We start from the raw sequence: 27,652 nt of genomic DNA, 5'->3' as shown, positions 1-27,652 counted from the left end.
AGACACACAGCTGAAAGTAATAGCTGCTGTTTTTATTCAAGAATTGCAAAACAATTGTATGTAATGCTGGTTTAAGCAGTACAACTTGTAGTTTGATCAAGCAGTCTGGATTTTAAAATATTCTTGTCTTATCTGTAAGCGACTCATGTCCCTATTAACATATCAATAAGGCTCTTGTACTCCACTTTGTACATGTCAATTTGTTTTACCTGCTCATTAAAAATACATTCATTCATTACCATTAACCGCAATCGGGTCGCGGCTGTCATTGGGCGAGAGGCGGGGTACACCCTGGACAGGTCACCAGACTATCGCAGGGCTAACACATAGAGACAGACAATCACTCTCATTCACACCTATGGGCAATTTAGAGTCACCAATTAAACCTAAGTGCATGTTTTTGGACTGTGGGAGGAAGCCGGAGAACCCGGTGAGAACCCACGCTGACATGGGGAGAACATGCAAACTCCACACAGAAGAGCCGCAGGCGGGAGGCGAACCAGCGACCCTCTAGCTCTGAGCGCTAACCACTACACCACCGTGTAGCCCATTAAAAATACAGTTACTGCATAAACACATGGTAATGTTATTCAGTCTCCTTTTCCTCCACATCTTTTCGGAGTGGTGCCATGTAATGCATGTTTGTGTCCGTCTCAGCACCACTTATTCTTTTCAGCAGCCTCTTCTCCGACACCCACGCAGCAAGGCGTGATGCTAGTAAAATAGTCCCGATGGTGATGAGCATGATTGCGGTGCGAAAAGGGAACAAGCGGTATCGGTGGCCGTCCTCCTGTATCTTGTCCCACGGCAGGGGCAGTATGTCAGGAAGGCCTAGCAAGGGTTCTCCAACCAGAACTCTCAGCACTATTGCCAACACAAAGCCAGAGCAGGCTCCGTACTGGTTCACCCACCGAGATAAGTAGAAGGTGCAAACCACCTGGGGGGTCATCATTGAATACAAGACATCTGCACTGAGGATCCAGAACAGGTGAATGGACTTCGCTGTCATGGCCAGGACTGCTGCCATCGTTCCACACAGGAGGACCGACACTTTAACCACTACAATAATCATCTTTTCTGATGCCTGAAATAGAGAAAAAAACTTTACAAGCCATCATTAAGCTACTTGTATTAAACAAAATGTGGATCACACTAATAGTGTATTTAGGCAACCTAAAAAATCTAAAGAGCCACGAGCATGGCTGTAACCTCTTTGCTTGTCTTGCAAAATAAATTGCTTAAATTATAAAACTATTAACTATCAGAATAGTAAAATGTATTTTTACTGTAATTAAACATGTATTTATGGAATACGCCATCTAGCAATAACGACAAAAAATGCCATAACATGCCATACCCTTTTGTAGATGATGTTCTTGAAGATATTTCGGCCGAGTTGGGAGGAGGCAGACAGAAGTGCAGAGTCAACTGATGACATCACAGCAGCAGCAAGTGCTCCCATAGCCACCAGTGAGACGTAGAAAGGGCAAAGGTACTGAAGGGCAATTGGTAAGATCATACCAGCTTTGCCCTGTTCGTACGGGCTGGGAGAACCGTAGGTTGTCTGGTTCCAATCTGGCAAAATTTAACAGGTAATTAGATATTTTTCAATCTGGATCCCATTTTCTGATGTTTTTGTTTCAAAGTGACTAATGGGGACAATCATGTGAGAAACTGGTCCAGTTTTAAGCAAGAGTGCTGCAGCCAGCTGTCACCAAAAAGGCTGCAATGTTATCCTCTGTGGCAATTAAAGGTTCTTGGTTTTGCCAATGACAGATAGTTATGTGTTAAAAGCATTATTGAAAGAAGTTGTTTCCCTTGACAAGTTGTCAAGGGAAAAAAAAAAGTTTAAAAAGAATAGCTTTGTTATATACAAAAAAAAACATTTGTAATTTAGGCTATAGTACTGTAGTGCTCTCGCTTAACAGTGGAAGATTTAAAAAAAAAAAAATTTTTATATCAAAGTTCCCCTCTAAACACAAATATTTAAAACTGATGAGTTGTGCACTGTATAGACCACCAGTTATACAGTACCACACAAAACAGACTCATTACTGATTTCAGCTACTACTTATAATACCACAGAAATCATTATTCAAAGACCGCAAAGACAATGATAAGATAGTTAAATGTAGATACTGGTAGATGCCGCCGTTGCTCCAATGATGAGTGATGGGACGGCAAGGATTGGGCATAACACTGCTCCAGCATAGCAGGTGATCTTCGCTTGGGCATCAGTTGGTGTGGACAGGATTCTCTGGTAGAAAGCCTGGTAGCAGAGCGCTCCAATCCCCTTCAAGATGAATAAAGACAGGATTTCTTAGGGGATTGCAACAGAGTTAATGCTGGGGAAACATTGCTGCAATGAAGTTTTTAACATAATGAAGTTCCCAAAGGCTATGTTCTGACTGCAGACAAAAGTGGCCCAAATCCAGATCATATTTTGTTATAACAGTGTGAACTGCACAAATCACATGAAACCCAATTTCAATTCTGAGCTGGTGGTGGTGGGGTCACTCAGGAAGACAAGAAGACAGTTTTGATGGTGGTAGTCAGTAGAAGGACAGTGACGTTTTAGACTTCAGAAGTATTCGCGGTGACACACATAATTATGGATCCCACTGCAGTTCCAAACAAGTCACACCCTGCGCTATGATTGGCCAGCACGGTGCCTTACGTCATGCATCACACAGTGTCATCATGTTTATTAACCGCGACTAAACGGACATGATCATTGTGTAATTTTAAGTTAACCCCAACCCTAAAGTTACCGTCACCCGTTAAACGTAAATGTTAAGACAGAAGGGTGTAAAGCACGACCCTCACCAGTCCTCGCGTTGCAAGGTGGGTTTTGTTCAGAACTGCAGTGGGATCCTAGCCTGGCTAACACCAGACTAATCTCAAATGAGATCTAGTCTGGAAACCAGCCATTCATTTCTCCGTAGAGGAGGTGTGGTTTACGATCCTCCGGAGCCGTTTATTGGGCACTTAGAATGTCTACCAAAAGCGTCTGTAGGTAGCTCTTAGCCAATCATATCAGTTATACCAGATGACGTAGTAGAGCTACAGAAATGGATGTTTGTTGTGTGTGTGTCTGTGAGAGAGTGTTGCTTGCTGCGTTGCTTCTCCAGTTCTTGCTTTCTGCAAGATTATTTATTTTCACGCTTTATTCCCCCTCATGTCATTCAGCCACACACATCCACTGATTTTATGGGCAATAAACAAGCTGCTGCGGGTCTCTGGGGGCTCCGCTGTCCCCCGGCTCGTAGCGAGATCACCGGCGTTACGGTAGCGCCGGTGATTAGCGCCGCTAGCGGCTAATAGCCCCGCCACCTTAACGCCGGTGATCTCGCTACGAGCCAGGGTGACAGCGGAGCCGCCAAGAGACCTTTCACCCTTCAACTTTCGCTCTAAACTATTTAAAACACCATCTACAGCTAAAGACAGTTTCGCGTCTGCTGCAGCCATGTTGGATCCGTAAGAAAACTACAAGCTTCCGTCTGCCGGGTAGTACGCGTCATCGTCTTGCCGTCCCTCCCAGTTCTGTGATTGGATCCCTAAAACAGGGCTAAGAAACCTCCCTGGTTTCCAGACCCTTTCGCAGTTCGAAATGAAATCGAACGCGCAAGGCAGTCTGGGTATACCCAGGCTAGTGGGATCCATAATAATGGGTCGTATCGTAACCAACAAAGCATATCGAAAGAAATGGCCCATTAGGGCAAAAAAAATCTGAATTGAGCATTAAGAAAAAGTATGTGAAACCTTTGAAATAACCTAGTTTTCTGCATTCATTTGTCATAACATTTGATCTGATCTGCGTCTAAGTCCCAAGTATAGAAAAACACAACATGCTTCACCTAATACCACACAAAAAATGATAATATTTAATGTTTTTATATATCAATGAAAACATTCATAATGCCGGTACAAAAAGTAAGTGAACCCTTTGGCTGATGACTCCATGAAGAGCTAATTGGAGTCAGGAGTTGGCAAACTTGGAGTCCTAACAATGAAATGAGATTTGAGTTGAGGTGTAGAGATACTTTGATCTATCAACATTCAAACCTTTTGAGTTTGCTACTCATGTGAACCATGCCTCACAAAACAGAGATCTCCGAAGATCGAGAACTGTTGATTATCATCAGACTGGAAGGGGTTACAAAGCAATGCCATGACAAATTGTCCACAAATGGAGACGACACAACACGACTGGAATGTTTTGTGAAAATGTTTTGTGGACTGATGAAACAGAGTTGTACAAGTTGTTCCTTGCTAGATGAAACAAGTTGAACTGGTTGAATTGTTTATCAAGAACAAACACCACTACGTATGGTGTAAAACAACAGTGAAGTATGATGGAGGGAGCATCATGACTTGGGGCTTGTTTTGCTGTCTCAGGGCCTGGACTGCTTGCTATCATTGAGAGGAAACTAAATTCCCATTTTTATCAAGGAATTCAATAGGTTAATGTCAGGGTGGCTGTCTGCCAGCTGAAGATCAGTAGATGTCGGGTGATGTGGCAGGAAAATGACCTTAAACATCAAAGTAAATCTACTACAGAATGACTTGATTGATTGATTGATTGATTGATTGATTGATTGATTGATTGATTGATTGATTGATTGATTGATTTTATTTGACCATTCTTGATATAAAAAATATGAAACAGCAACCTGTGTCATACGTAATATAAATAGATAAAAAATAGTCAGGGATGACACAATAAAGCCCTAAGGCTTATTTCCATTGTGGTCCCTATAAGGCAGGAGACAGGGGCAAGTAGCAGCATATCTTACATAAATCAAACAAGTGTCATTCTTACATACATACATACATACATACATACATACATACATGCATCAATCATTCATAAGCCACATAAAAACATAAATTACAGTTTCAAATAAAATTTCAGCTAGAGCCGGCCTATACCTGCCTGTTCTTCCTGTGTCTATACTTGACAACGGTGGCTGTACTGAATCTATGCTGCTTGTACTGCCTGAGGCGGCTGCATCTGACTTATCTGTGCCGGTTGAAGGTGTAAATGGCTCATCTGTGCCTGTCCTATATGAAGCTGACTCTGTCCCTCCACTGGCTGACTGGCTGGAGTCTGTGCTGCTTGTGAGAAGCTTAAGCATAGCACCTGTAAAATATAGATAAGGCTACTATTAATTCAGCTCCATCAAATTGGCTGCACTTGTTTTACTTTCATATACTTCAAATGTAGGTGATTTAGATTATTATTTAGCCTATTTAGCACCATTCTCATAATATTTCACAACATTTATTTATTCACTAAGATATCTGCATCTGTTTGCCTGTGGGCTATCCAAGCAAACAAAATTCAGTGTTAGTCAATATTTAGTCATTACGTTACACTTCTCAGCCTCCCCGGGAAAGTCTACTCCAGGGTGCTGGAAAGGAGGCTCCGGCCGATTGTCGAACCATAGATTCAGGAGGAACAATGCGGCTTTCGTCCTGGCCGTGGAACAACGGACCAGCTCTTTACCCTTTCGAGGCTCCTGGAGGGGTCATGGGAGTTTGCCCATCCAGTCTACATGTGTTTTGTGGATTTGGAGAAGGCTTATGACCGTGTCCCTCGGGGAGTCTTGTGGGGGGTACTGCGGGAGTATGGGGTACCGGGCTCGTTGCTACGAGCTATCCGGTCCCTATATAACCAAAGTGAGAGCAGTGTCCGCATACTCGGCACAACGTCAAACACGTTCCCGGTGGGTGTTGGCCTCCGCCAGGGTTGTCCCTTGTCTCCGATTCTGTTTGTGGTCTTCATGGACAGGATCTCAAGGCGCAGCCGGGGGGAGGAAGGGATCCGGTTTGGTGACCTCAGAATTGCATCTCTGCTTTTTGCAGATGATGTGGTTCTTTTGGCTTCATCAAGCCGGGACCTCCAGCACTCACTGGGGCGGTTTGCAGCCGAGTGTGAAGTGGTTGGGATGAGAGTCAGCACCTCCGAGTCTGAGGCCATGGTTCTCTGCCGGAAAACGGTGGACTGCCCCCTCTGGGTGGGGAGAGAGGTACTGCCTCAAGCGAAGGAGTTCAAGTATCTTGGGGTCTTGTTCACGAGTGAGGGTAGAATGGAACGGGAGATGGACAGGCGGTTTGGTGCGGCGTCAGCAGTGATGCGGGCGTTGTACAGGACTGTTGTGGTGAAGAAGGAGCTGAGCCTGAAGGCAAAGCTCTCGATTTACCGGTCCATCTACGTTCCAACCCTCACCTATGGTCATGAACTTTGGGTAGTGACCGAAAGAACGAGATCGCGGATACAAGCGTCTGAAATGAGCTTCCTCCGTAGGGTGGCTGGGCTCAGCCTTAGAGATAGGGTGAGGAGCTCAGACATCCGGAGGGAGCTCAGAGTAGAGCCACTGCTCCTTCGCGTCGAAAGGAGCCGGTTGAGGTGGTTTGGGCATCTGGTAAGGATGCCTCCCGGGCGCCTCCCGTTAGAGGTGTTCCGGGCACGTCCAACTGGTAGGAGGCCCCGGGGAAGACCCAGAACACGGTGGAGGGATTATATCTCTCGCCTGGCCTGGGAACGCCTCGGGGTCCCCCAGGAGGAGCTGGACGTTGTGGCTGGGGAGAGGGGCACCTGGAATGCCCTGCTTAGCCTGCTGCCCCCGCGACCCGGCCCCGGATAAGCGGACGAGAATGGATGGATGGATGGATGGATGGATGGACGTTACATTTTGTATAAGTGCAGTTGTAACTACACTACAACTAAAATGATAGAAGCCAGCAAGAGCAAGGGTTACCTGACTACAGTTTCATGCTGTTTCTTTCTCCTTTTCTCATTCCCCGAGGGATAACTCCGCTTCACCTTGCTAGGTTGATGCACATGCACTGGGAATCTGACGATCCGCAAGCAGCGCGACAGTCACGTCATCACGTTTTTGGGTTTTTTTTTTCACAGGGCCTCTATCAGTTTGCGGCCCTACGCAACGTGCGTAGTGTGCATATTGGGTGAACCGGTACTGGGAGCAGAGCCCATACTTCAGTCCAACAGAGATGCCTTGGACTGACCTGAAGGGAACCGTTCACACCAGACATCCTAAGAATATGGCTATGCTGAAGCAGTTCTGTCAGAAAGAATGGTCCAAAATTCCTCCTCGCAGGTCTGATCAGCAGCTATCAGAAGCGTTTGGCTGAGGTTATTGCTGCCAAAGGAGGCAGCCAGACCAGTTATTAAATCAAGGGTTCACTTACTTTTTCCACCATCACTTTGAATGTTTAATGGATGTGTTCAATAAAAACATGAAATATAATAATTGTCTGTGTGGCATTAGGTCAAGTACATTGTGTTTGTCTATACTTGGGACTTAGATGCAGATCAGATCACATTTATGTGAAATTAATGCAGGAAACTAGGTAATTTCAAAGGGTTCACATACTTTTTCTTGCAACTGTATACTACTGGGGCTACATGGTGGTGTCGTGTTTGGCACTCTTGCCTCATCAAGAGCCGGTTCGCCTCCCTGTGTGGAGTTTGCATGTTCTCCCCGTGTCAGCGTGGGTTCTTACAGGGTACTCTGGCTTCCTCCCACAGTCCAAAAACATGCACCTAGGTTTGAATGAATGAATGTATACAACTGAAGAGATTTTAGTGAAATTTCAGGTGTCCATTACCAGTAGCAGTATCTCATCTACCCAGGGACCTGCATCTTCCAGCTCCAGTTTGCCGATCCATGGCTCCTGGTACAGCTTGGTTACTGCAGCAACAGTGATGTTAGCAGAGGAGGGGCTTACCAGGATAAAAGGCACACAGAGCCACTTAAATAAGGAGAGAAACAGGAAACAGAGTTACAAATATCAGTCCTGCAAAGCGGCAATAAAAAATAGTACTGACACCATAACAGCCTTTCTAGCTGTTTTTAGCTCAAAGCACATGCATATGTCAGCTTATTGCAACATGCTCACAATGGGCCTCATTCACCAACTATTCTAAAGACAAAATATAAAAAAATTCTGGCATTCATCACCTCTGATGTTTTTGATTGGAGTCAGGTGCTCCATCCTCTTTAGACTTTTGTTGAAGCATTGCTGACTTAATTCTCTCAACTTTTCAATGTGCACACGGCTCTAAAGTCTTTTTTTATGAGGATTGGCTGGGCGTTTACCTGTGCTACTTAGGTTCAACTGGCATGTCCTTTCAGGTAACGATGTATGCTTTTATTATGACTCTTAAGAACAAATTTTAGAAAGAACTTCAGATAATATTGGAGAATGGGGCCAAACGCAATGCTAGCATGCTGATGTATAACCCACAATTACATTAGCACTTTTTCATGTGAACATTTGCTAATTTACTCAATACAAAATACAAATTGTTAACATAAGGAATTGCATTGTCATTCTAACAGTGTTGTGCAAGTTCACAGTTCAAAGTTCAGTTCACATGAATAACAATAGACTGGTTCATTCATAGTTTATGGTGTGTTTGTTTGTTAATGATTTCTTATGATCATCATTCATTCACAGACACCGAATTTGTTTCAAATGTCACGGCAATCCATCCAATTATTTGTTGAGATATTTCAGACAACTAAAATGACCAACTTTCCTTGAGCCACACCGCCAGGCTAAAAACCATGCATTAAATAGTTTTTCCTAAAACTGTAATGTTCGTACCAAGCCGATGAACATGAAGCTTAGTTGGATGACATCAGTATAGGCCACAGAGTACAGTCCTCCCATTAACGTGTAGGTAACTGCCACAGCAGCAGAGATTCCCACAGCCAGAGAGGAGGAGATATCCATGACCACGCTTACCGTCCCTCCTGTAACCACAAACATGCATTGGAGTGAGGCATGAACAACTCTAACAAAACTCTTACTCATCTCAAGATTTACAATTGAGATTTAACTTTATGATTTGCAAGAAATGTATCCATTAAGTCATTTTTTCTTACTTACCCAGTGCACCAAGAATACATGCTATCCACAAGATATCCCCTATGAGACCAGGAACGAAAATAACAGCAGCTACAGTGTTGCCGTATTTCTCCTGAAATGGGTCCATGAGGGTCACATAGTTCTTCGACCGGATAGGCTTGACAAAGAAGATTGCACCTGAAGTCACACAAACGTTTCAAACACTTTAAATTTAAACATTTGTTTAATTTTGAAAGGGTTTTTGGTGCCTGAGTAAATGCTTAGTAGATGGTATATGTGGAAGTATTAACATGTATTAACAGCAGCCTACTGACAAAATATTAACGCTTGATATTATCTCTGTAATAGATTGAAATTGCGTTGCCATTTTATCATACTTTTTAAGAATGATTATTGAGCAGTTTCACTATGTTACATATGCGTTGTATTTTACCTCACTCACCTACAATCATGTTCAACGTGAAGGCAATGGGTCCGGTTGCCCACACCAAGCCCTTTGTTGGATTGTAGACCACTTCAGCATTACCCAGAATATAGCCTCCTCCCACCCAAGTGGCTGCACGACATTAGGACACAAACATGGAATTATAAATAAAATTAATGAAACAATAAAAAAGATCTAAATACATTTATTTTTTTAATGATTGTAAGCTAAATGCCCCTGAATAAATTGATTTTATGAATGTTTAAGGCCTAATTTATTTATTGTGATCATCTATGATGTTTTTACTATTGTTATAATCATTTACCTGTCATAGTAAAAATGCTGACACAGAGGTTTAGGTTCCTCCCTCCAACCATTGCAACTTCACTGCGGTTCCCAGTGCACTTCCTCTCTTCACGTTTGGACTTCCTGGATGCCCAGATACCTGTGCCCAGTACGATCATGTAAAACACTCCCATGGAGATCAGTCCTGCCCAGTTTACTGCCATCCTCAGTGTCTGTGGGGAAAGAACGTAAGCAACAATGCTGTACGTTGAGCATGTTTGCGTGCAGCTAATATAATGTCATTTTAATTCCAGGTTTTTACCTTTTTAATTTGATAGAATGAACAAGGTTGTTAAAGTCACACTATGCAAGATGTATCAGTTCCTGTTTATAAACTAAATTGGGCCCTCCTTCACGGCTCATTGAGTGAAGGAGAGAGAGCAATGGTGGCCGAGTGAACTAGAGGGTGAATGAAGCGAGGGAACAACCTTCAGGAGAACAAAGCAGTTTTTAGGGTTGTCAATCAATGGAAATATTTTATTGAAATTAATTGCATGATGAAAGATTTTTTTTGTTCTCTCACAGGTTTAAAGAGGAGACCGGATTCAGCCTGATCAAATTTAACAAAGCTTTAATTTTGTACAAAAGTCAAGGTATTTGCTCATCAACCTTTGTGTCCTTGTGACCTTGCAGGCTGCAGCCATCTTCACAACACAGTTTATGGCAATCTGAGTTTAACATTTTACAGTTTATAAGAAGCAGGTATTGTACAGCCTCACTGTAAAATATGGCATTATATGAGAATAAAACAGAAATTCTTATCATAGATACTTGCAAATTAATCAAATTTTTCATCTGTTTAAAGTGTACTTTAAAGGGAGATTTTTCAAATATTTATCAAAATATAAAACATGTTTACTTAATGCAAGTGTGTGTTGATTTATTATTGGAAATCAATTAATAACACAGTAGTTACTAGGCTACGCATGTATTAATAGAACTGGAGTTAACTACTATTTTCCACTGTTGGTTATAATGATGTGCTGTGATTGCGAGTGAAGTTAAATAGTCTCCAGCGAATCCACATTCATAGTGTCTCCCAGCTCCTCCGCTACTTGTGCAGTTGTCTTCATACACGTTGTGTTTCTTTGATCCAGTGGTGGATGGTTAATTCACACAAACCCGTGTCCTCCTAATTGTTAATCAATTCATGGCTGACTGGACTGTATGCATTCATTGGGTGCTTGGTCAGAAAATAGTAATCAAGACTGGATGTACTCTGGTGGTACCTCAGGTTACAATGACAATGAATGCAAATAACTTTGGTCTTTTTTCAAGCTGGATTCTCGTGATATCACAAGATTGTAAATCCATATTGTCAGGCTCCAAGTAATGCATTTGAGTCGCACAACTGCAGAACTGGAGAGTATTTCTCCAATAAAAGAAAAGCAGAGAACAGAACTTAAGGCTTTTGCTCTTCTCCTGAGTGGTTCATAATGGACAGTGAGTGACAGTTTTAGGTGGATGGTTTATCCAATGTATTTTTTTAATGTGTGCCCTTATCCAAACAGTTTCCAATGATCAAAAACCATCTGGAAGCATCAGGTTACCATTCGGCAGGGCTTGTAGCTGAACTTGCTGTTAAAACTACCTTTTTCTTTATCCAGTGCTTGCTAGTTGCCATCTACCTTTGGGCAAAGGGTTGACAAAAAGGTGACTAATTAACACAACCTGTGTTAATTAGTCAAAACAATTCATGGAGTTTAAACTGTGAGACTACAAACCTGTATTATCCCTCAATGCTTCATTTGGTCGCCAACCTGCCAAAGCCATAAATCCATAAATAGAACACATCCGATTTTATCATTTCGATACCTATTTACACAAGCACATAGATAATTGCATGAACAAGCCTAGGACACACGGTGCGCATACATTATGCAAGTTAATATATATTTAAAAAAATGTATCAATGAAATATATATATATATTGATTAGTTTTTACTGATTTAGTCTTTGTCCTGTGGCATAGCTGCTGCCAATCCACAATCTTAAATTTGTCACATTCATTGAAACTTTTTGGAGATTTAGACAATTGAGTTTTGTGTACATAATGTGTGTATATATATATATATATATATACATGTATATATATATGTGTATGTTTATATGTATGTATAAAATTGGGATATATATTCTCATAATTTCACTCATAATAATAGCTCTCATCATACATTAATAATTAATCATATTTAATTACCTGTTTTGCCTTCAGAAAGTGTTGTGAGGAATAGAAGTGTGAGTAGAGATCAACAAGCCAAAACTGTAACAGAGGAGTGAGTACTTCTCTTTAAGTAGAAGAGACTGGCTGTAACCCATAGACTATAAAATAGGTGTCACGCTTTTAGCTCAACAGGTAACTGATAAATAGGTTCTTGATGACCTCATCTGGTTTAAAAGTGTAACATAACTTTTCTTCTGTATGTCCCATGTTATCAGTAAGCCAGTATTGGCCCTGGAATAATCATTTTCAAATTTTACATGGATAGTGCTTTCTTAATACAAATAAAGTTAATTGATAAAACCATGGTAACTCAATTAATGCACAAAGGACAAATCTTTTCGTTATTTTCTGAAAACTATGCAAAGCAACCATTCCAGAAGCATGGTCTTTTTGAGTTCAGACAATCTTAAAGAAAAAAGGTGTTGCTATCCAGTTGTATAATGGGAATTGTATCATCCAGTGTTATGGGTGTTTTAGACAAACTCTGAGGTAGGTAGTAGGATATCCCTGGCTGGAATTAAGTACAAATTTTACGTATGTGTACTTTACTTGAGTATCTCCATTTTATGAAACTTTATACTTTATCCACAACATTTTGAGGCAAATGTTGAACTTTTACTGCACTACATTTAGCTGCTAGCGTTAGTTACTTTTCAGGTCAAGATTTAACATAAAAAACATGATCATTTTTAAACAAATACTTTTTAATTAAATATTATAACAGTATATTAAATAGTTAAAATGATCCATATTGAGAAAATGAAAACCCTGCTTACATAAATGCATCAATTACAATAATCAACAAACGATAATTATTTTAAGTACATTTTGATGCTGATACTTTTGTACTTTTATTCAAGTAAGTTCCCAATATCTGACTTTTACTTGTAGTGGATTACTTCTGCAGTACTCTTACTTAAGTAAGGGATCTGAATTCTTCTTCCACCATTGCACACAATCACATACAAGTAACAACACAACAACATATCTGATTGATATTTGAACCAGTACTGGCACATGGAATGCTCTATGTGTATTAACAATGTATGCCTTTCCCACAACCTGCCCCTGAGTCCGTTCCCGGGGCATAGTCATATTCAATCTCCTTTTCCTCCACATCTTTTTGGGCTGGTGCCATGTAATGTATGTTTGTGTGAGTCTCAGCACCACTTATTCTTTTCAGCAGCCTCTTCTCCGACACCCACGCAGCAAGGCGTGATGCTAGTAAAATAGTCCCGATGGTGATGAGCATGATCGCGGTGCGAAAAGGGAACAAGCGGTATCGGTGGCCGTCCTCCTGTATCTTGTCCCACGGCAGGGGCAGTATGTCAGGAAGGCCTAGCAAGGGTTCTCCAACCAGAACTCTCAGCACTATTGCCAACACAAAGCCAGAGCAGGCTCCGTAGTGGTTCACCCACCGAGATAAGTAGAAGGTGCAAACCACCTGGGGGGTCATCATTGAATACACGACATCTCCACTGAGGATCCAGAACAGGTGAATGGACTTCGCTGTCATGGCCAGGACTGCTGCCATCGTTCCACACAGGAGGACCGACACTTTAACCACTACAAGAATCATCTTTTCTGATGCCTGAAAAAGAGGAAATTATTTTATTAGCAATCAAGCTACTTTTATCAAACGAAAATGATGATCACACTTGTATACTTCAGTTCCACACAGATGGCAACCTCCAGGTCTGACCAGTGAAGCAAACCCGGAAATGCCATAAGCCTGCAATCCTTCAAAAGTTCTAACAGGGGGCGCCAACGGTAGTTGCAACAGAAGTCCGGTCCTAAGTATCTCAATACAAAATTAGACGACTTCTCACTTGAAAAAAAATCCTGAAAAAATTCTCATGACATTATGGTCTCAATCGTTAGTTTCTAGACAATATGATGTTAATTGTTTAAATAATGGTTCCATTTAGAAGAAAATGGATGATAAAAAAGCCTATGATTTGGGGCGTGGTTACCTTTGATTGACATCAAGAGAGAGGCATAGCAAAACAATGCATATCATGGCACTGTGTACATCACAATAGCCGTAACCTTATCTGACGCGTTTTTGTCTCAGAACTTTGACCCTTTTACCGTGTGTTTTCAGTTCATGAAAGTTTATTTGAACATTTTGTTTATGAAAAAGTGTCTTGTTTTCTCTCCCGGTTTCAAAAAACAAAGATGGCGATGGATGTAAAGCAAGATGGCGACTGCCACGACTCCGAACTCGATTCTTCAGTCGGGCAGTCCACAAACCAAAGGTGATGTCACGGTGACTACGTCCATTATTTTTATACAGTCTATGGTTCCACAATACAAATTTGAGTGAAAATTAAGGCTAGTCAATGGGCCTCATGCGTTATTGTTTCATTATTTTTCTCTTGTTTCATCCAAGCCTCACCTGAACCTGAGGTTTCAATGTCATCGTTTCCTTGTGCTACTTTTAGATGGATCTATTTTAAAGATCATTCTGGAGTACCACACATAGTCAAGCATGATTTTCTCTTTCTCCCTGTGCAATGACCTCAAAATGTACAGCAAACAAACTTTCAAACTTTTTTACAACAAACTTTCCAAACAAAAACCTACACCTGAAGTAATATTCTGCGTTCAAGAAACTAAGAGTCTGGCTCCATCCCTCCATCAGCGGCCTGCTCACTCCACTTCTTAGATAAGTCTGTTATGTGTTTATGCAGCCTTGTCTCCGGTAACAACATAACGTGGCCATCCATGCAGTGCTTAGTAATGTGGAGTGTCATGCCATCTAACAATGATGTGGTCATGTGAGATGTTACCTTTTTGTAGATGATGTTCTTGAAGATATTTCGGCCCAGTTGGGAGGAGGCAGACAGAAGTGCAGAGTCAACTGATGACATCACAGCAGCAGCAAGTGCTCCCATAGCCACCAGTGAGACGTAGAAAGGGCAAAGGTACTGAAGGGCAATTGGCAAGATCATACCAGCTTTGCCCTGTTCGTACGGGCTGGGAGAACCAAAGTGGGTCTGGTTCCAATCTGGCAAACAATAAAGGAGAACTTCAGCATTTTTCAATCTGGACCCTATTTGTCCATGTTTTTGTGACTAATGGGAACAAGAATGTTTTTAACTGGTCAAATACTGATCAAGACATGGGCTTCAATGTGTTTACATTACATTTACTCAGGGGCAGTGCTGCACTGCCAATCTACAGCCAATGGTCTTGTTCTGAAATCTCAGGGGAGTTGACTTTTTGCCCTTAGTAGAGTTGTAGAGATTCTACAGAATCAAGCAAAGTTGTTCTGCATTTTGCTGAACATGATTCAATTGCTGTCGGAGTCAAGTGAAAGGCGTTTTTCTGACGATATGTACCACTTCCTCTCTTATTACCCAAGTGTTGGTCACACAAATAACATACATCACATATTTTCCGTCTTGCTGGCTCAGTCAGTTCACATTAATCCTGCCTCTAACAGTCTCTTCATATTTAACGCCTCTGTTACTACCTCCGAAGGCGGTACAGATGGGCGGATCACTCAGCCCCCCCATTACGCCTCTGGGACATTCAGATGAAGGCGAAACGTCACGGTGTAAATATCAACTAACAATAGAAGTCCTTACAATGGGACAATGATGAGATAGTTAAATCTACATACTGGTGGATGCCGCCGTTGCTCCAATGATGAGTGATGGGACGGCAAGGATTGGGCATAACACTGCTCCAGCATAGCAGGTGATCTTCGCTTGGGTGTCGGTGGCTGTGGACAGGATTCTCTGGTAGAAAGCCTGGTAGCAGAGACCTCCAATGCCCTTCAAGAGGAATAAAGACAGGATTTCTTAGGGGATTGCAACAGAGATCACGTTTAAAAGTTTTCAACATGAATAATGAGGTCTTAAAATGACATTTTTCCTATTTATTTTCCTATATAGTATAATGTTTGACTCAATACAGTCAAGGAACTCTTTATCTTGCACGTTTACTACAGAAGGCATTTTAGGGTATTTACTGTCAAAGATATATAATTGGGGGGTATTACCATCAGCAATATGTCATCTACCCAGCGACCTGCATCTTCTGGCTCCAGTTTTCCGATCCATGGCTCCTGGTACAGCTTGGTTACTGCAGCAACAGTGATGTTAGCAGAGGAGGGGCTTACCAGGATAAAAGGCACACAGAGCCACTAAAATAAGGAGAGAAACAGGAAACAGAGTTACAAATATCAGTCCTGCATAGCTCTATTAATAAAAAAAATAGTACTGACACCGTAACAGCCTTTCTAGCTGTTTTTAGCTCAAAGCACATGCTTATGTCAGCTTATTGCAACATGCTCACAAAGGGCCTCATTCACCAACTATTCTAAAGACAAATTATTAAAAATTCTGACATTCATCACCTCTGATATTTTTGTTTGGAGTCTGGTGCTCCATCCTCTTTAGACTTTTGTTGAAGCATTGCTGACTTAATTCTCTCAACTTTTCAATGTATGTGTGTGCACACGGCTCTAAAGTCTCTGGCTGGGCGTTTACCTGTGATACGTAGGTTCAACTGGCATGTCCTTTCAGGGAACGATGTATGCTTTTATTATGACTGTTAAGAACAAATTTAAGAAAGAACTTCAGATAATATTGGAGAATGGGGCCCAAATTGATAACATAATGAATTGCATTGTCATTCTAACAGTGTTGTTTAAGTTCACAGTTCAAAGTTCAGTTCACATGAATTAAAATGGACTAGTTCATCCATAGGTTATTGTTCATTTGTTAATGATTTCTTGTGATCATCATTCATTCATTCATTCACAGATTCCATATGTGACAGCAATCCATCCGATAATTGTTGAAATATTTCAGACAAAACTAAAATGACCAACTTTCCTAGAGCCACACCGCCAGGCTAAAAACCATACGTTAAATAATTTGGTTTGTCCTAAAAACTGTAATGTTCGTACCAAGCCGATGAACATGAAGCTTAGTTGGATGACATCAGTATAGGCCACAGAGTAAAGTCCTCCCATTAACGTGTAAATGACCGCCACAGCAGCAGAGATTCCCACAGCCAGAGAGGAGGAGATATCCATGACCACGCTTACCGTCCCTCCTGTAACCACATGCACAAATTTCACAAAACTCAAGCTCAAGTACTAAAGCAACAAATTGTCGCTGTGTAATTTTTACTATTTTAAAATACTTATTTTATTCCCTTGTTGGTCAAAGGGCATAACACTAGTGCTGCACTAAACTGTATTTACAGCAGGCATACTGCCATTAATAGTAAGTTTAAATAACAAACTGACTCATAGCTTGATAGTTATATCTATGCATTCCTTAATAAGCACAGACATATTTACACTTTATTTTCATTAATTTACACCTAAACATTTTTCAGTGTATTATTGTGGTCTAAAAACATATACTTGCAGCATTATTATTGAAATTTGGATTTGTCTTTCTGATTTTGCAAGAATATCTTTCATTAAGTCCTAGTTTCTGACTTACCCAGTGCACCAAGAACACATGCTATCCACAAGATATCCCCTATGAGAGCGGGAATGAAAAGAACAGCAGCGACAGTGTTGCCGTATTTCTCCTGAAATGGGTCCATGAGGGTCACATAGTTCTTCGACCGGATAGGCTTGACAAAGAAGAGTGCACCTGAAGTCACACAAACGTAAACATTTGTAAGTTTAAAGTCTCTTTCTCCATGTCTTCATTTATTGTGGTTAATGATAATGTCCTTGGATACATTAGTAAATGTGTAATAGTCAAAGGTAATTAATAATGTTATTTTTTTTAAAAGCGGCCTACTGACACAATGAAAATGGTATTTTCCATTTTATAGTACTGAGATTAACTGATTTACATTATTATTATTATTATTATTATAATTATCAAGCAGGTTTTACCATACGTATGGGCTTAAATTTGTCTAAATACCTGTAAACGCACAGGCAGAGGGTGATCTACAAATAGTCCTTGAGTTGCACGTGTTTTGCTAAACAAATGGCTTTTTTGTTTTTACAAATGGAAAATTGTGTATTTACAAATACACAATATATTGACAAATTCACACTTTTTTGTAAAAAAACAAACAAAATACAAGTTTCAAATGAGAAATTTGTATTTGTGGATAGCAAAGAAATCAAGGACTATTGTACATCCCCCTCTGTGCGTTCACAGGTATTAATGGAACAAATTAAAGCCCATACAGAAGCATTTGTATTTGACCTTACTCACCTACAACCAGAGTAATGACATAGGCAATGGGTCCGGTTGCCCACACCAAGCCCTTTGTTGGATCGTAGACCACTTCAGCGTTACCCAGAATATAGCCTCCTCCCACCCAAGTGGCTGCACAACAACAGGATACATACAGGTGTTTTGGGAATTTAATGCATTTAAATAAAATTTTTACTGATTTCAAAATATGTGAATAAATTGCTGTTCTGAACATTTGAATCACTGTTCGGTGACTATGATAATCTTTGATGTTATAATTATCATCTTTTTTTTTTAACCTGTCATAGTAAAAATGCTGACACAGAGGTTTAGGTTCCTCCCTCCAACCATTGCAACTTCACTGCGGTTCCCAGTGCACTTCCTCTCTTCACGTTTGGACTTCCTGGATGCCCAGATACCTGTGCCCAGTACGACTATGTAAAACACTCCGATGGAGATCAGTCCTGCCCAGTTTACCGCCATCCTCAGTGTCTGTGGGAGAAGGACACAAACAACAACAACAAAAGTCATATCCCTTTTTAGAGAAAGCTGTACATTGAGCTCTGATGACTTGTAGCATATAAACTTATTGGCCCTTTGTCAAGTAAAAGACAAATTAAATGTGTAAAATATTAAATTGTGTTGTGCTGGTTTTAGAGTATGCACTAATACTGACAATGATATATATTAGTTGCAAACATAGACATAAAAAAAAGGGGTTTTTTTACTTGTCAAAAAGAAACAAGCACTACACAAATACTCACACTGGAGAAGCTGGGACCAGATAATTGTTGGTATTTTTGGTTAAAGAATAAGTCCAATATTTTTCAAAATAGTTGCCAATTTTATGCCATTTGAGTTGGTCAGTTTACTAAACTGTTCTGTCTAGTCTGGCCTGTCCAAACTGAGCTAAAGAGGAAACTAAGGGAGGCCAAAAAAACAACCACAGACTAAAAACAATGTGAGGGACTACATAAATTAGGGATTACATAAATGACATTGAAGCAAACCTGCCTCTGTCTTGCTATAGCATGCTGTAACATCCATCAGTAACATCCATCAATGATTAGTCTACTTCATTTGGCATTAATTAAGCTCTGCGTTAGTTCAGGCGGAATACGGTAGTCACGCCTGCTTGGCTGTCAGCTGGTCTGACAACCGCGCCAAGCCCAACCAATCACTATCACACACACACAACTAGGCGGTCCATTTAAACTGTTCTGCCTCTCATTCCACTGCTGCGTTAACCTCCCTCCACCACCCCAAGCACCACCTGTACAAGCCAGAGTAAGAGTATTTTTAGGATGAATTATTTGCAATGTTGTAATGTCTGCAAGTGTCAATACTATTGCATATAGCATATTCAGGTTCTGCTCTGCATGTCCCGGGGGGATTGAATGTTGCACTCTCAGCCAGAATCTGTTGCATGCTGCACAGATACTGCCTGATAGCTTCTAGAGCAGGACCCACACCGCCAAATACAACTGTACGAACCATCTTGCAATAAATGGTTAAAATCTATGACGAGAGTATTCCTGACTGAAGTTGGATTTACATTGATTTTCCTCCCTGATTCACCTGCTGCAAAATTGCTCTGCAAACACCAGCTGATCAAAAAAAGTTATTTCCAACCCGTTTCTATGCCAACTAACTATTTGATGCTGTGAGATGTATTTTATTTGAATTAAAATACCAAGAATAAAATATGGTAAGGAGAAACCATAACCATCTAAAATGTGGAGGATTCTATGGAGAGTTATATAAACTGTATACAGTATATATTAGTATAACAAACCGAACACTTGGCAGCACTTTGATTTTTGAACAAAGTGTGAATTCCAAAAATGTATATCTAATGTCAATTTTCTGCTAAATCTTATTCTGTAATTCTGCTGAGTTTATTGTTCTGCCAGTACTGGGCTGATCAACTTATATTAAACATAACATATAACCACAACAATACAAATGCAGCAACAACAAAAAAAAGAGTCCTTTATATTATTCTATGTATGTTATTTGTGTTTACATTACGTCTAAATTGTAAATATGTTTTTGTTGTCTAGAAATGTGTTTTAGTGTCTTGTTTTCATATTGTGGCTCCAAATAAGTAATCAACTGTTCTTTTTTGTTTTTTCGTTAATAAATATTTAAAAAATAAAAAAAATTATGACACTTTATGCACAAAATTCTTGTCCAGTAACATGTCCAGACTTTTGATGGAGGGGTAGCATTAAGAATATGCATGGTCACACACACACACACACACACACACACACACACACACTGGAATAACATTAGAAAAAGACACTGTTCAAGAATTATACTGCATGCAAAAAACTGCATGGTTTTTGCCGAATCATGCATGAGCATTGTACAAAGTGGACATGTCTGCAAAGGGGAGACTTGTGTGTACCCATAGCACTTATTTTCATTCAGATATCATGAGATCAGAAGTCAAGGGACTCCTTCGAAAATGGTCATGTTCGTTTTTTCCCTTACCAAAATTAAGCCTACAGACGGAGGTTTTCTCTTGTTTTTATGTGAAGATGTGAAGCCTCCAGAGGTGTTAAACTGAAGTGCACAACAGCCAGTTTAAACAAAACATGTCATCCAACACAAAAGTACTCTTCACTTTCACATCTGATGCACCAAGAAGCTGCCGTGAGATCAACCATTTACAGCCTTCAGTACCACAAGTCTTCGATAGAGTCTCCGGTAGCGTTGCAGGTATCTTAGTAACCATCACCTCCTTGTAACATGACCTCCGGTGGCATAAAGTATCAGAAGAGCTCTGTTAACTTTGAGGATCAGGTTGTGTTGTAAACAAACACTGATGGTGCTTCATTCTAAATTGTTTTGTTTTTTTGTGAAGAAATAGCATTGGCACCTTGTTACGTGGATCCTATCTGAATTTTGATCTCATTAAACCTGACAGGATTTAACCGCAGAACAGAAACATCATGGGACTACCGGGTGAGCAGCAGTACAGTGTCATGGTAAGAAAGGACACAGGCATGCGTGATGATAGAGGTCTGACCGTAGAGAACACAGTGAGCCTGCAAAAAGTGTTCATCACCTATGTGATACAGACATTTCTATATCTTGTCACAGGCACTCTCCTCAGTTGAGAGTGACACAGACTTAACCTTTCCTCCAATTTACTAGTAGCTTGAATAGATTGTGTTAACCGGACAATAACAGCTAGCCTCCAAGGTGGATCTGTTGCATTTGTCTCTTTCTTTCTGTGTTCCGTGCAGACAGAAGTGCTTTGCAGGCCATGCATATTATTCAATAACTAATCTAAAGTACTCACAGGTTTAAGAGCTACGGCTGAGCGAGGATCTGGCAGATCTGGCTTTGACACAGTACTGTGATACACATTTGATTGTTGAAGTCACTTCTACTCAACAAGGATATATTAGTTTTGGATTTTTCATTAGTTTTAATTTCGTTTTTTTGGTTTTCAAATTCACTTAGTTTTAATTCGTTTTTAGAGTGACTTTGCTAATTTTTTATTTTTTTTATTTTTTTGAAAATGCTTAGTTTTAGTTTAGTTTTTTATTAGTATTAGTGTTTTTTTTGTTTTGTTTTTTGTAATGGGGTATTTGTTGGGTGTGAGATTCAAGAAGGTCACAATAAATTTTGCCTTTATTTCCTTTGCTTTATCCAACTTAGCCCCAATAAGGTTATTAACTCTTGCAGCTTCGGTTGTTCGGGTGAAGTGCTAAAAGTTTTGAAGGCAGTCGACTCACATAGTTGTGTAGACATCCTAGTCTCATTAAACATATTTACCAATGTATGAACATTTTTGTGAAAGAAGAAAACGAGGGACATTTTCAATGTTTTTTTTTTTTTTTTTTTGAAAGCCAGTGCTTTGAGAGGTTAATTAGTTTCCCAGATAGAAAGAGACCAAAATGAAAGTGGAAAACATGTGTGATATAGTGAGATTGGATGGAAGTGTTGACTTTAATTTAGTCCCGTAGTAACAAGACATGGTCAACCACCCAATCAAGCACCCTGGTCCATTTTACCAAAAGATCACCCCGTCAGGTAAAACCCTGGACTTCTACCTCAAACTGCTGCTGCTGCTGCTGCTGGAGAATGTGAAGCACAATCAAAGTGTAATGCAACATTGTCCTGTGGGGACAGAAGTTGGCGGGCTTCCCAACTTCACGTCTGTGGCAGGAGCCCCTTTCTTCCTTGCGCTGCCCCTCCCTCCAGTCCTGGGACACACGCAGTATCACCAGGTGAGGCCCGCATTGCACAAGAATAATAAAAGGCATATCTTTGGGCAGATAAACATCGAGTGTGCTGGCGGGACCTCTGAATAATAACTGGTTAACAACTTTTTCATAGGCTATGCAACAAATCAAACATATTGTAACAAATAACTGATTAATCTCTTTGCCATTTATTTATCTAAAGTATGTAGGCCTAAAATTAACTATGTGTATTTCATTTTTGCAAATGAGCCAACATGCACTCACACACAATTACATCAGCATAATAATACATTTATAGTAACAATAACTGTTCTATAGACTATGTAACAAATTAAACAAATAACTGAATAAACTAACAAGGCCATTTATTAGTAAGAGTTCGCTGTAGCTGACTATGTACACTGGCTGGCGTGTATTGGGGTCCGGGTAAAGGCAGCTTTTCATGTTTAATTTAGGGGCTTTCTTCTGGTCTTTCTAGCTGCAAATTCGTTAACGGTGTCATTGAAATCCAATGCCTGAAGACGGTCATATCATTCTCAATTTTTAGGAGATTATGACAGTTTGTTATCTTTGCTTTAATAACTCATCAGGGATGCTATCTGTTATGTAGTGGCAGATGCACATATAAACAAGCATCCATGAAAAACAAGGAAAACCATTTCTTACCACTAATATCAGCTGTGCTTTCCCCCAGCTGTCCCTTGCTAATGGAGACGGCACTTTGCCCCACTGGATGAAGTTTAGGGGACAGACTGGCAGTCTCACTGGCTTGGCTCTGACTGGGGATTGTGGGATATACCACCTTAAAGTGTCTGTGTTTGGAGACCACTGTGCTGCCTTCTTTTACCTGCACATCCTAAACAGAACAGTGACCAGCAAGGACCCAAAAAGGTAAGAGGGCAGGAAACCGGGAGGGCTATGCAGACGTTTTTCTTGATCTTTGTAGCACATGGAGACTAACTGCAGTTTCTTTATAAAGGAATTTGTGCTGGGATACATAGACGAGAACAAATAAATGTGTTTAAGTGTATGGAGGACCCCAGATTTTCTACAAGGCTTCTAACACATAGGAAAAAAACTGTGGAAAAATATGAAGCTGGGACAGGGGGTAATGTTCCAAGAAAAATAGTAGAAATTTCTGAGATTGTAGTAGTACAGTTATGAGGGGAAAATACATATTTTCTGAGAATATACTAATACATCTGCAAAAAAAAAAATCTCAGAAATGCTCTTAGATTAAAATCACAAATTTACAAGAATTAAATGTGTGTACTTTTTTTTTCAAATTCGATTAAAAACACATTTATTGACACAAGCATTTCCTATCTAGATCCTGTTTCAATTTAACAATGTTTTCGTTTTAATTAGTTTTTTGTTAATATGTTTGCTTGTTTTTAATCCCCATTTTAATTGGTTATTCTGTTTGCAATTTTTCTTTTCTTCCAATTTTTCTGAAGTCCGTGCTGCACTTTGGGCAACATCTTGCTTTTAAATGTTACAATGTTGCAACAACCCCTTCTTGAGATGAGAGAGAGATTGAGATTCAGCTCACCTGTTCTTGGTGGGTATATTCAGATCATCAGGTCAGGCTGCAAATCAAAGTAAGCTGGTAGCAGTCTTTCACTCTCTTCACTGGTTTTCACTCAGTTTGGTTGTTGTTGGATATTGTTTGACTTTAAGGTTGTTTCAAGTAAAATATGTAAATGTAAAATATACTGAATTGTATTTAGTCCTCGCAATTTACGACTTTGGGTGTGACTTTGTGTGTGTGTTTAAGGTTCTTATGTTTGTTTACAGTCTGGCTGTCAGTTGATCAAATTAACAATTTTGAATTTCACCTCTGGGTATGTTGAACACTCTAATTCCTCCTCTAGGGAAGCATATGTAAATAAACATTCTTGAATAGTTTGTCTTTGTAGAAACCTTTTCTTTTTTTCTAAAATCAAAGCAACATTGTGTCTCGTGTCAGTTCCTGCTGGGATTCTGATTGTTATTGGCATCACTTTAACCTATAAATGATATCAGGTCGATAATGGTACACTGTGTATTTAGATATAAGCTATCTACAAATGTGTGCCTGTGTAAACAAAGCCCACCTGTAGCCGCAGCCAAGCTCTTTACAGTGTCAGAGATAATGATCCAGACACTAAGACTTTGTGCAATCTTAGGACTGCGGCAGCTTTATGTGTTGTCCTTAGGGCAGCTTAGGACTTTGTGCGTTGGCCTTCAGGGCAGCTTAGGGCTGCAGAGGTGTTTTCTACACAGTTGCAAACTAATAAGAGGGCGTTGTTTGAAGCTCCTTAATGTTTTGCACCACTTCTTTATGATATCTGACAGGATGCTCTCAAACTGTATGTTGTGTTTAATGAACAATGGAATTTGAAACTTTCACTCAATGACACAGAGTGACATTGCATTACATGGTAACTTTAGTTGTTAGTTTCATCAGCAACACATGCTTTTCTGTGACAATCAAAATTTGCTGTCAGGGACCGAATGGGACTAAAAAAAGGCCCTGGACTTTTTAAAAAAACATTATTATATAAAACATTATTAAAAAACCTATTTATTCTCCTTGGCGTTCAGTCCCAGCTAGGCAAGAATCCTTGGCTTTCTTTTTTACTTTTTTACCCTTTTATTTGTCTTTTTATCTCTAACACTGTTTTGGATTGAGTTTTTATTACTATTTTATTCTATTTTATTTTATTGGTTTTACTGTTTTTACTGTTTTATTGTTTTCATTGTTTTTATTGTTTTTATTTATACCTATTTGTGTATGATTTATTCTATTTGAATAACTGTACAGCACTTTGGTCAACTGAGGTTGTTTTTAAATGTGCTCTATAAATAAACTTGGACTTGGACTTGGACTTCATACGCAATCCATACGCAAAAATTGGAGGATGACATCTTCCCCTTTTTCTAGCATATCACAAGTGACACCAATGAAATGAATGAATTAAAAGTGTTTCACGCATTTACATTGACAGCCCCAAACAGGTTGGACTGCACCAAATCACACAAATCATGGTGCCAATTCGACGTTCATAGCAACAGAAGCCTAATAAATGTAGGTTAGCCTATTATACTTGTGACCTGCTCCTGCAATTAACCAGCACCTGTCACTCCTCTGTGTTTGTCTGTCCTGCACTGCTCAGCCTCCTCCTCCTGGCCGACTTCCACAGTCTTACTCGTGGTTTATTATTAAATAGCTCAGTAAGCTTTCTACATTTTAATGCCTCCGCCTCTACTGATTTGGCTCTCTTCTCTTTTTTTTTATTTTTCCCAGCATCCTTTCTCCTTATGCTTCCTACTTGACATTTTCTTGTATGCTTCTTGTGTTTTTGTTTCAATTTTTATTTATTTTTCCCACGTAATAAATGATCGTATTGCCGCCCCTGTTGTTTTGATGTTAATTTTGCTAATCAGAATTTTTTTCTGATGAACTACAAAGGCCACAGAAAGGGTCCGTAAGATGTCCGTTATGGACTTTGACAGAATTTCCTTTTGGTCAGTCCGCCCCTGACTGCTGCAGAGAAAGGCCTATTTTTGGAGGACTGTGACAAAAACTACATCCTTTTTTTGTCTGCACAGACGACTTGTTAGTAGAATTAATTAATTGTTGACTTATACTGCATAGGTCGACAATAAAAAGTATAAGAATATTGACAGACTTATCCTTTAAGTGAATGAAAATCTGATTTGTCTTTGTCTGATAGGGACATTTTGTCCTGCTCTGAGGGCGAGACGACCATCTGGGCTAATCTTCTTCTTCAGTTGAACCCTGTGACTCTTGATGCCAGCCAGCGTATCCGTTTAGTCAGCACCATGGCTGAATACCTACACCTGCCAGTGGGCTTCGTCTACCTGTTTTCCAGAAGAAAATCCTTCATACAACAAGAAGAGCAGCTCAGAGTTTGTATGCAAGGTGGGCTTGCTGATACCAATGAGAAACGAGATGCCTCGGGAGATGTCGCTGAGCTTCTGTGGCCGGTAAAGTGTCAAGCAGAGGAAGGGCAACATGATTTAGCCATGGTGCTGGAATACAGTGTAAAGGTAGGTCCGTTGGCCAGGTTGCTGGAAGCTCCTGTTTTGGGATGGAGGGTGCTTTGTGCACCTGGAAAGGTTGGACACAAAGTTAAGAGAGACTTGCAAAGGCTACAAATTACACCTAATCCAATTGTGGTTTTTCCTCCTCCAACTCGGGTCCATCAGACTCTTAAACTTGAGCGTTCAGACATAAATTCTCTTCCTTTGACCAAGCTGGAACCAAGTTTGTTGACCATCTTGTTGGATATAAGCAACATGGTTACTAAGTTGGAACCAACACACAAAACGGATTCATCTGAAAATCCTGTCAGTGAAGATGTCATAATTCAGCCCTTTGATACTCCGGCTGATACTCAACCTAATTCACCCGTGAACCATTTCACGTTTACATCTAAAGGGTGTCCTTTAATGCCAGCAACGCAGCATGAAACTTTGTACCCATTCAGCCAAGATGTCAATCATCCGCACCAGCTTTCAGTTCATAATTCTCACAAAGACATCAATCAAGCAACTGGCTGCATTGACCAAATCCCATCACAAAGTATTTCTGAGTATTTCCCAACCACAGCGTTTTGTCCTTTATGTGACACCCCTCTCTCAACATTGTTACCACCATCCACACTGCACAGCATTTACCCCTCGCTGCCCCTGACCCCAGCCTCTTACAGTGTCACTTCCACGCTGACACATGAGACAGTCGACAGAAAGTCGCCCACCACTCGTCTGACCCTCCGACCCCATCAGGAGGAAACCCCCCTCTGGACGGGGTCTCACAGAGCCAGCCGCACTGACTCAGAAAGTCAGCCCACAGTGAGCTCACTGGGTAAGTCTGCTGCTGTTGACTTCTATATGACTGTATGGGATTGTTGTGGGTGCTTAGTCATTCAAGTCATTGGCTGTAATGACTTGACCCTGTTTGAAAAAGAGGCCCACAGCTAAACGGAGACGAATGAATGGGAGAACATATGGGCTAATGTAGTGCTGGAAATATAAGAGGCATGAATGACATGGAAAACAAATGACTATGTGAGCGTTGTTTGTGATGTTGAGGCTCAGAAGAAGGTGGTTATAAATTATGAATTAAATGATAAATGACTCCATTATAAGGTATCAAGTGCATAAAAACACACAATAAAAGTTTGCTTTTGCAGATATGTTCTTCACATCCAGTCGATCCATAGCATTTATTATTTGTTATGTTGTACTCAGTTGGTAGAGAGGTCACCCTCTGAACGGAAGGTCCGAAGAAATAGGTTATTATTCATCTATGTATGAATGAATCCAATGGTGGCAGGTA

The 27,652-nt window shown here is 40.3% G+C and overlaps 2 protein-coding genes across 2 annotated transcripts; both read right to left on the bottom strand.

Annotated features, from left to right (window-relative positions):
- Positions 1-586: 586 nt before the first annotated feature.
- LOC131961088 (high affinity choline transporter 1-like) lies at positions 587-9,834 on the bottom strand. Its single transcript, XM_059326361.1, has 8 exons — positions 9,651-9,834; positions 9,344-9,457; positions 8,923-9,078; positions 8,638-8,786; positions 7,636-7,779; positions 2,140-2,293; positions 1,358-1,575; positions 587-1,084 (listed from the first exon to the last, which is right to left on the bottom strand). The coding sequence occupies exons 1-8, from the start codon at positions 9,832-9,834 to the stop codon at positions 587-589; spliced, it is 1,617 nt and encodes a 538-aa protein (XP_059182344.1).
- A 3,096-nt stretch (positions 9,835-12,930) lies between these two features.
- Positions 12,931-20,359, bottom strand: LOC131961087 (high affinity choline transporter 1-like). The gene is made up of 9 exons (XM_059326360.1): positions 20,343-20,359; positions 18,382-18,566; positions 18,101-18,214; positions 17,363-17,518; positions 16,816-16,964; positions 15,904-16,047; positions 15,523-15,676; positions 14,687-14,904; positions 12,931-13,485 (listed from the first exon to the last, which is right to left on the bottom strand). The coding sequence occupies exons 2-9, from the start codon at positions 18,563-18,565 to the stop codon at positions 12,931-12,933; spliced, it is 1,674 nt and encodes a 557-aa protein (XP_059182343.1). The 5' UTR covers position 18,566; positions 20,343-20,359.
- Between the last annotated feature and the right edge of the window lie 7,293 nt (positions 20,360-27,652).

This window comes from Centropristis striata, chromosome 22 (genome assembly GCF_030273125.1).
Source record: "Centropristis striata isolate RG_2023a ecotype Rhode Island chromosome 22, C.striata_1.0, whole genome shotgun sequence".
Lineage (NCBI taxonomy): Eukaryota > Metazoa > Chordata > Actinopteri > Perciformes > Serranidae > Centropristis > Centropristis striata.
This window is presented reverse-complemented; position numbering and strand designations above follow the sequence as displayed.

Coding starts and splice junctions, on each gene's coding strand:
- LOC131961087 (XM_059326360.1), bottom strand. CDS start 18,565: ATGGCGGTAAACTGGGCAGGACTGATCTCCATCGGAGTGTTTTACATA. Junction 18,215..18,381: donor CAGCATTTTTACTATGACAG/GTTAAAAAAAAA, acceptor GTTGTTGTGCAG/CCACTTGGGTGGGAGGAGGC. Junction 16,965..17,362: donor ATGTGTTCTTGGTGCACTGG/GTAAGTCAGAAA, acceptor ATGTGGTTACAG/GAGGGACGGTAAGCGTGGTC.
- LOC131961088 (XM_059326361.1), bottom strand. CDS start 9,834: ATGGCAGTAAACTGGGCAGGACTGATCTCCATGGGAGTGTTTTACATG. Junction 9,079..9,343: donor CACGTTGAACATGATTGTAG/GTGAGTGAGGTA, acceptor GTGTGACTTCAG/GTGCAATCTTCTTTGTCAAG. Junction 7,780..8,637: donor GCTTCATGTTCATCGGCTTG/GTACGAACATTA, acceptor TCCTTATTTAAG/TGGCTCTGTGTGCCTTTTAT.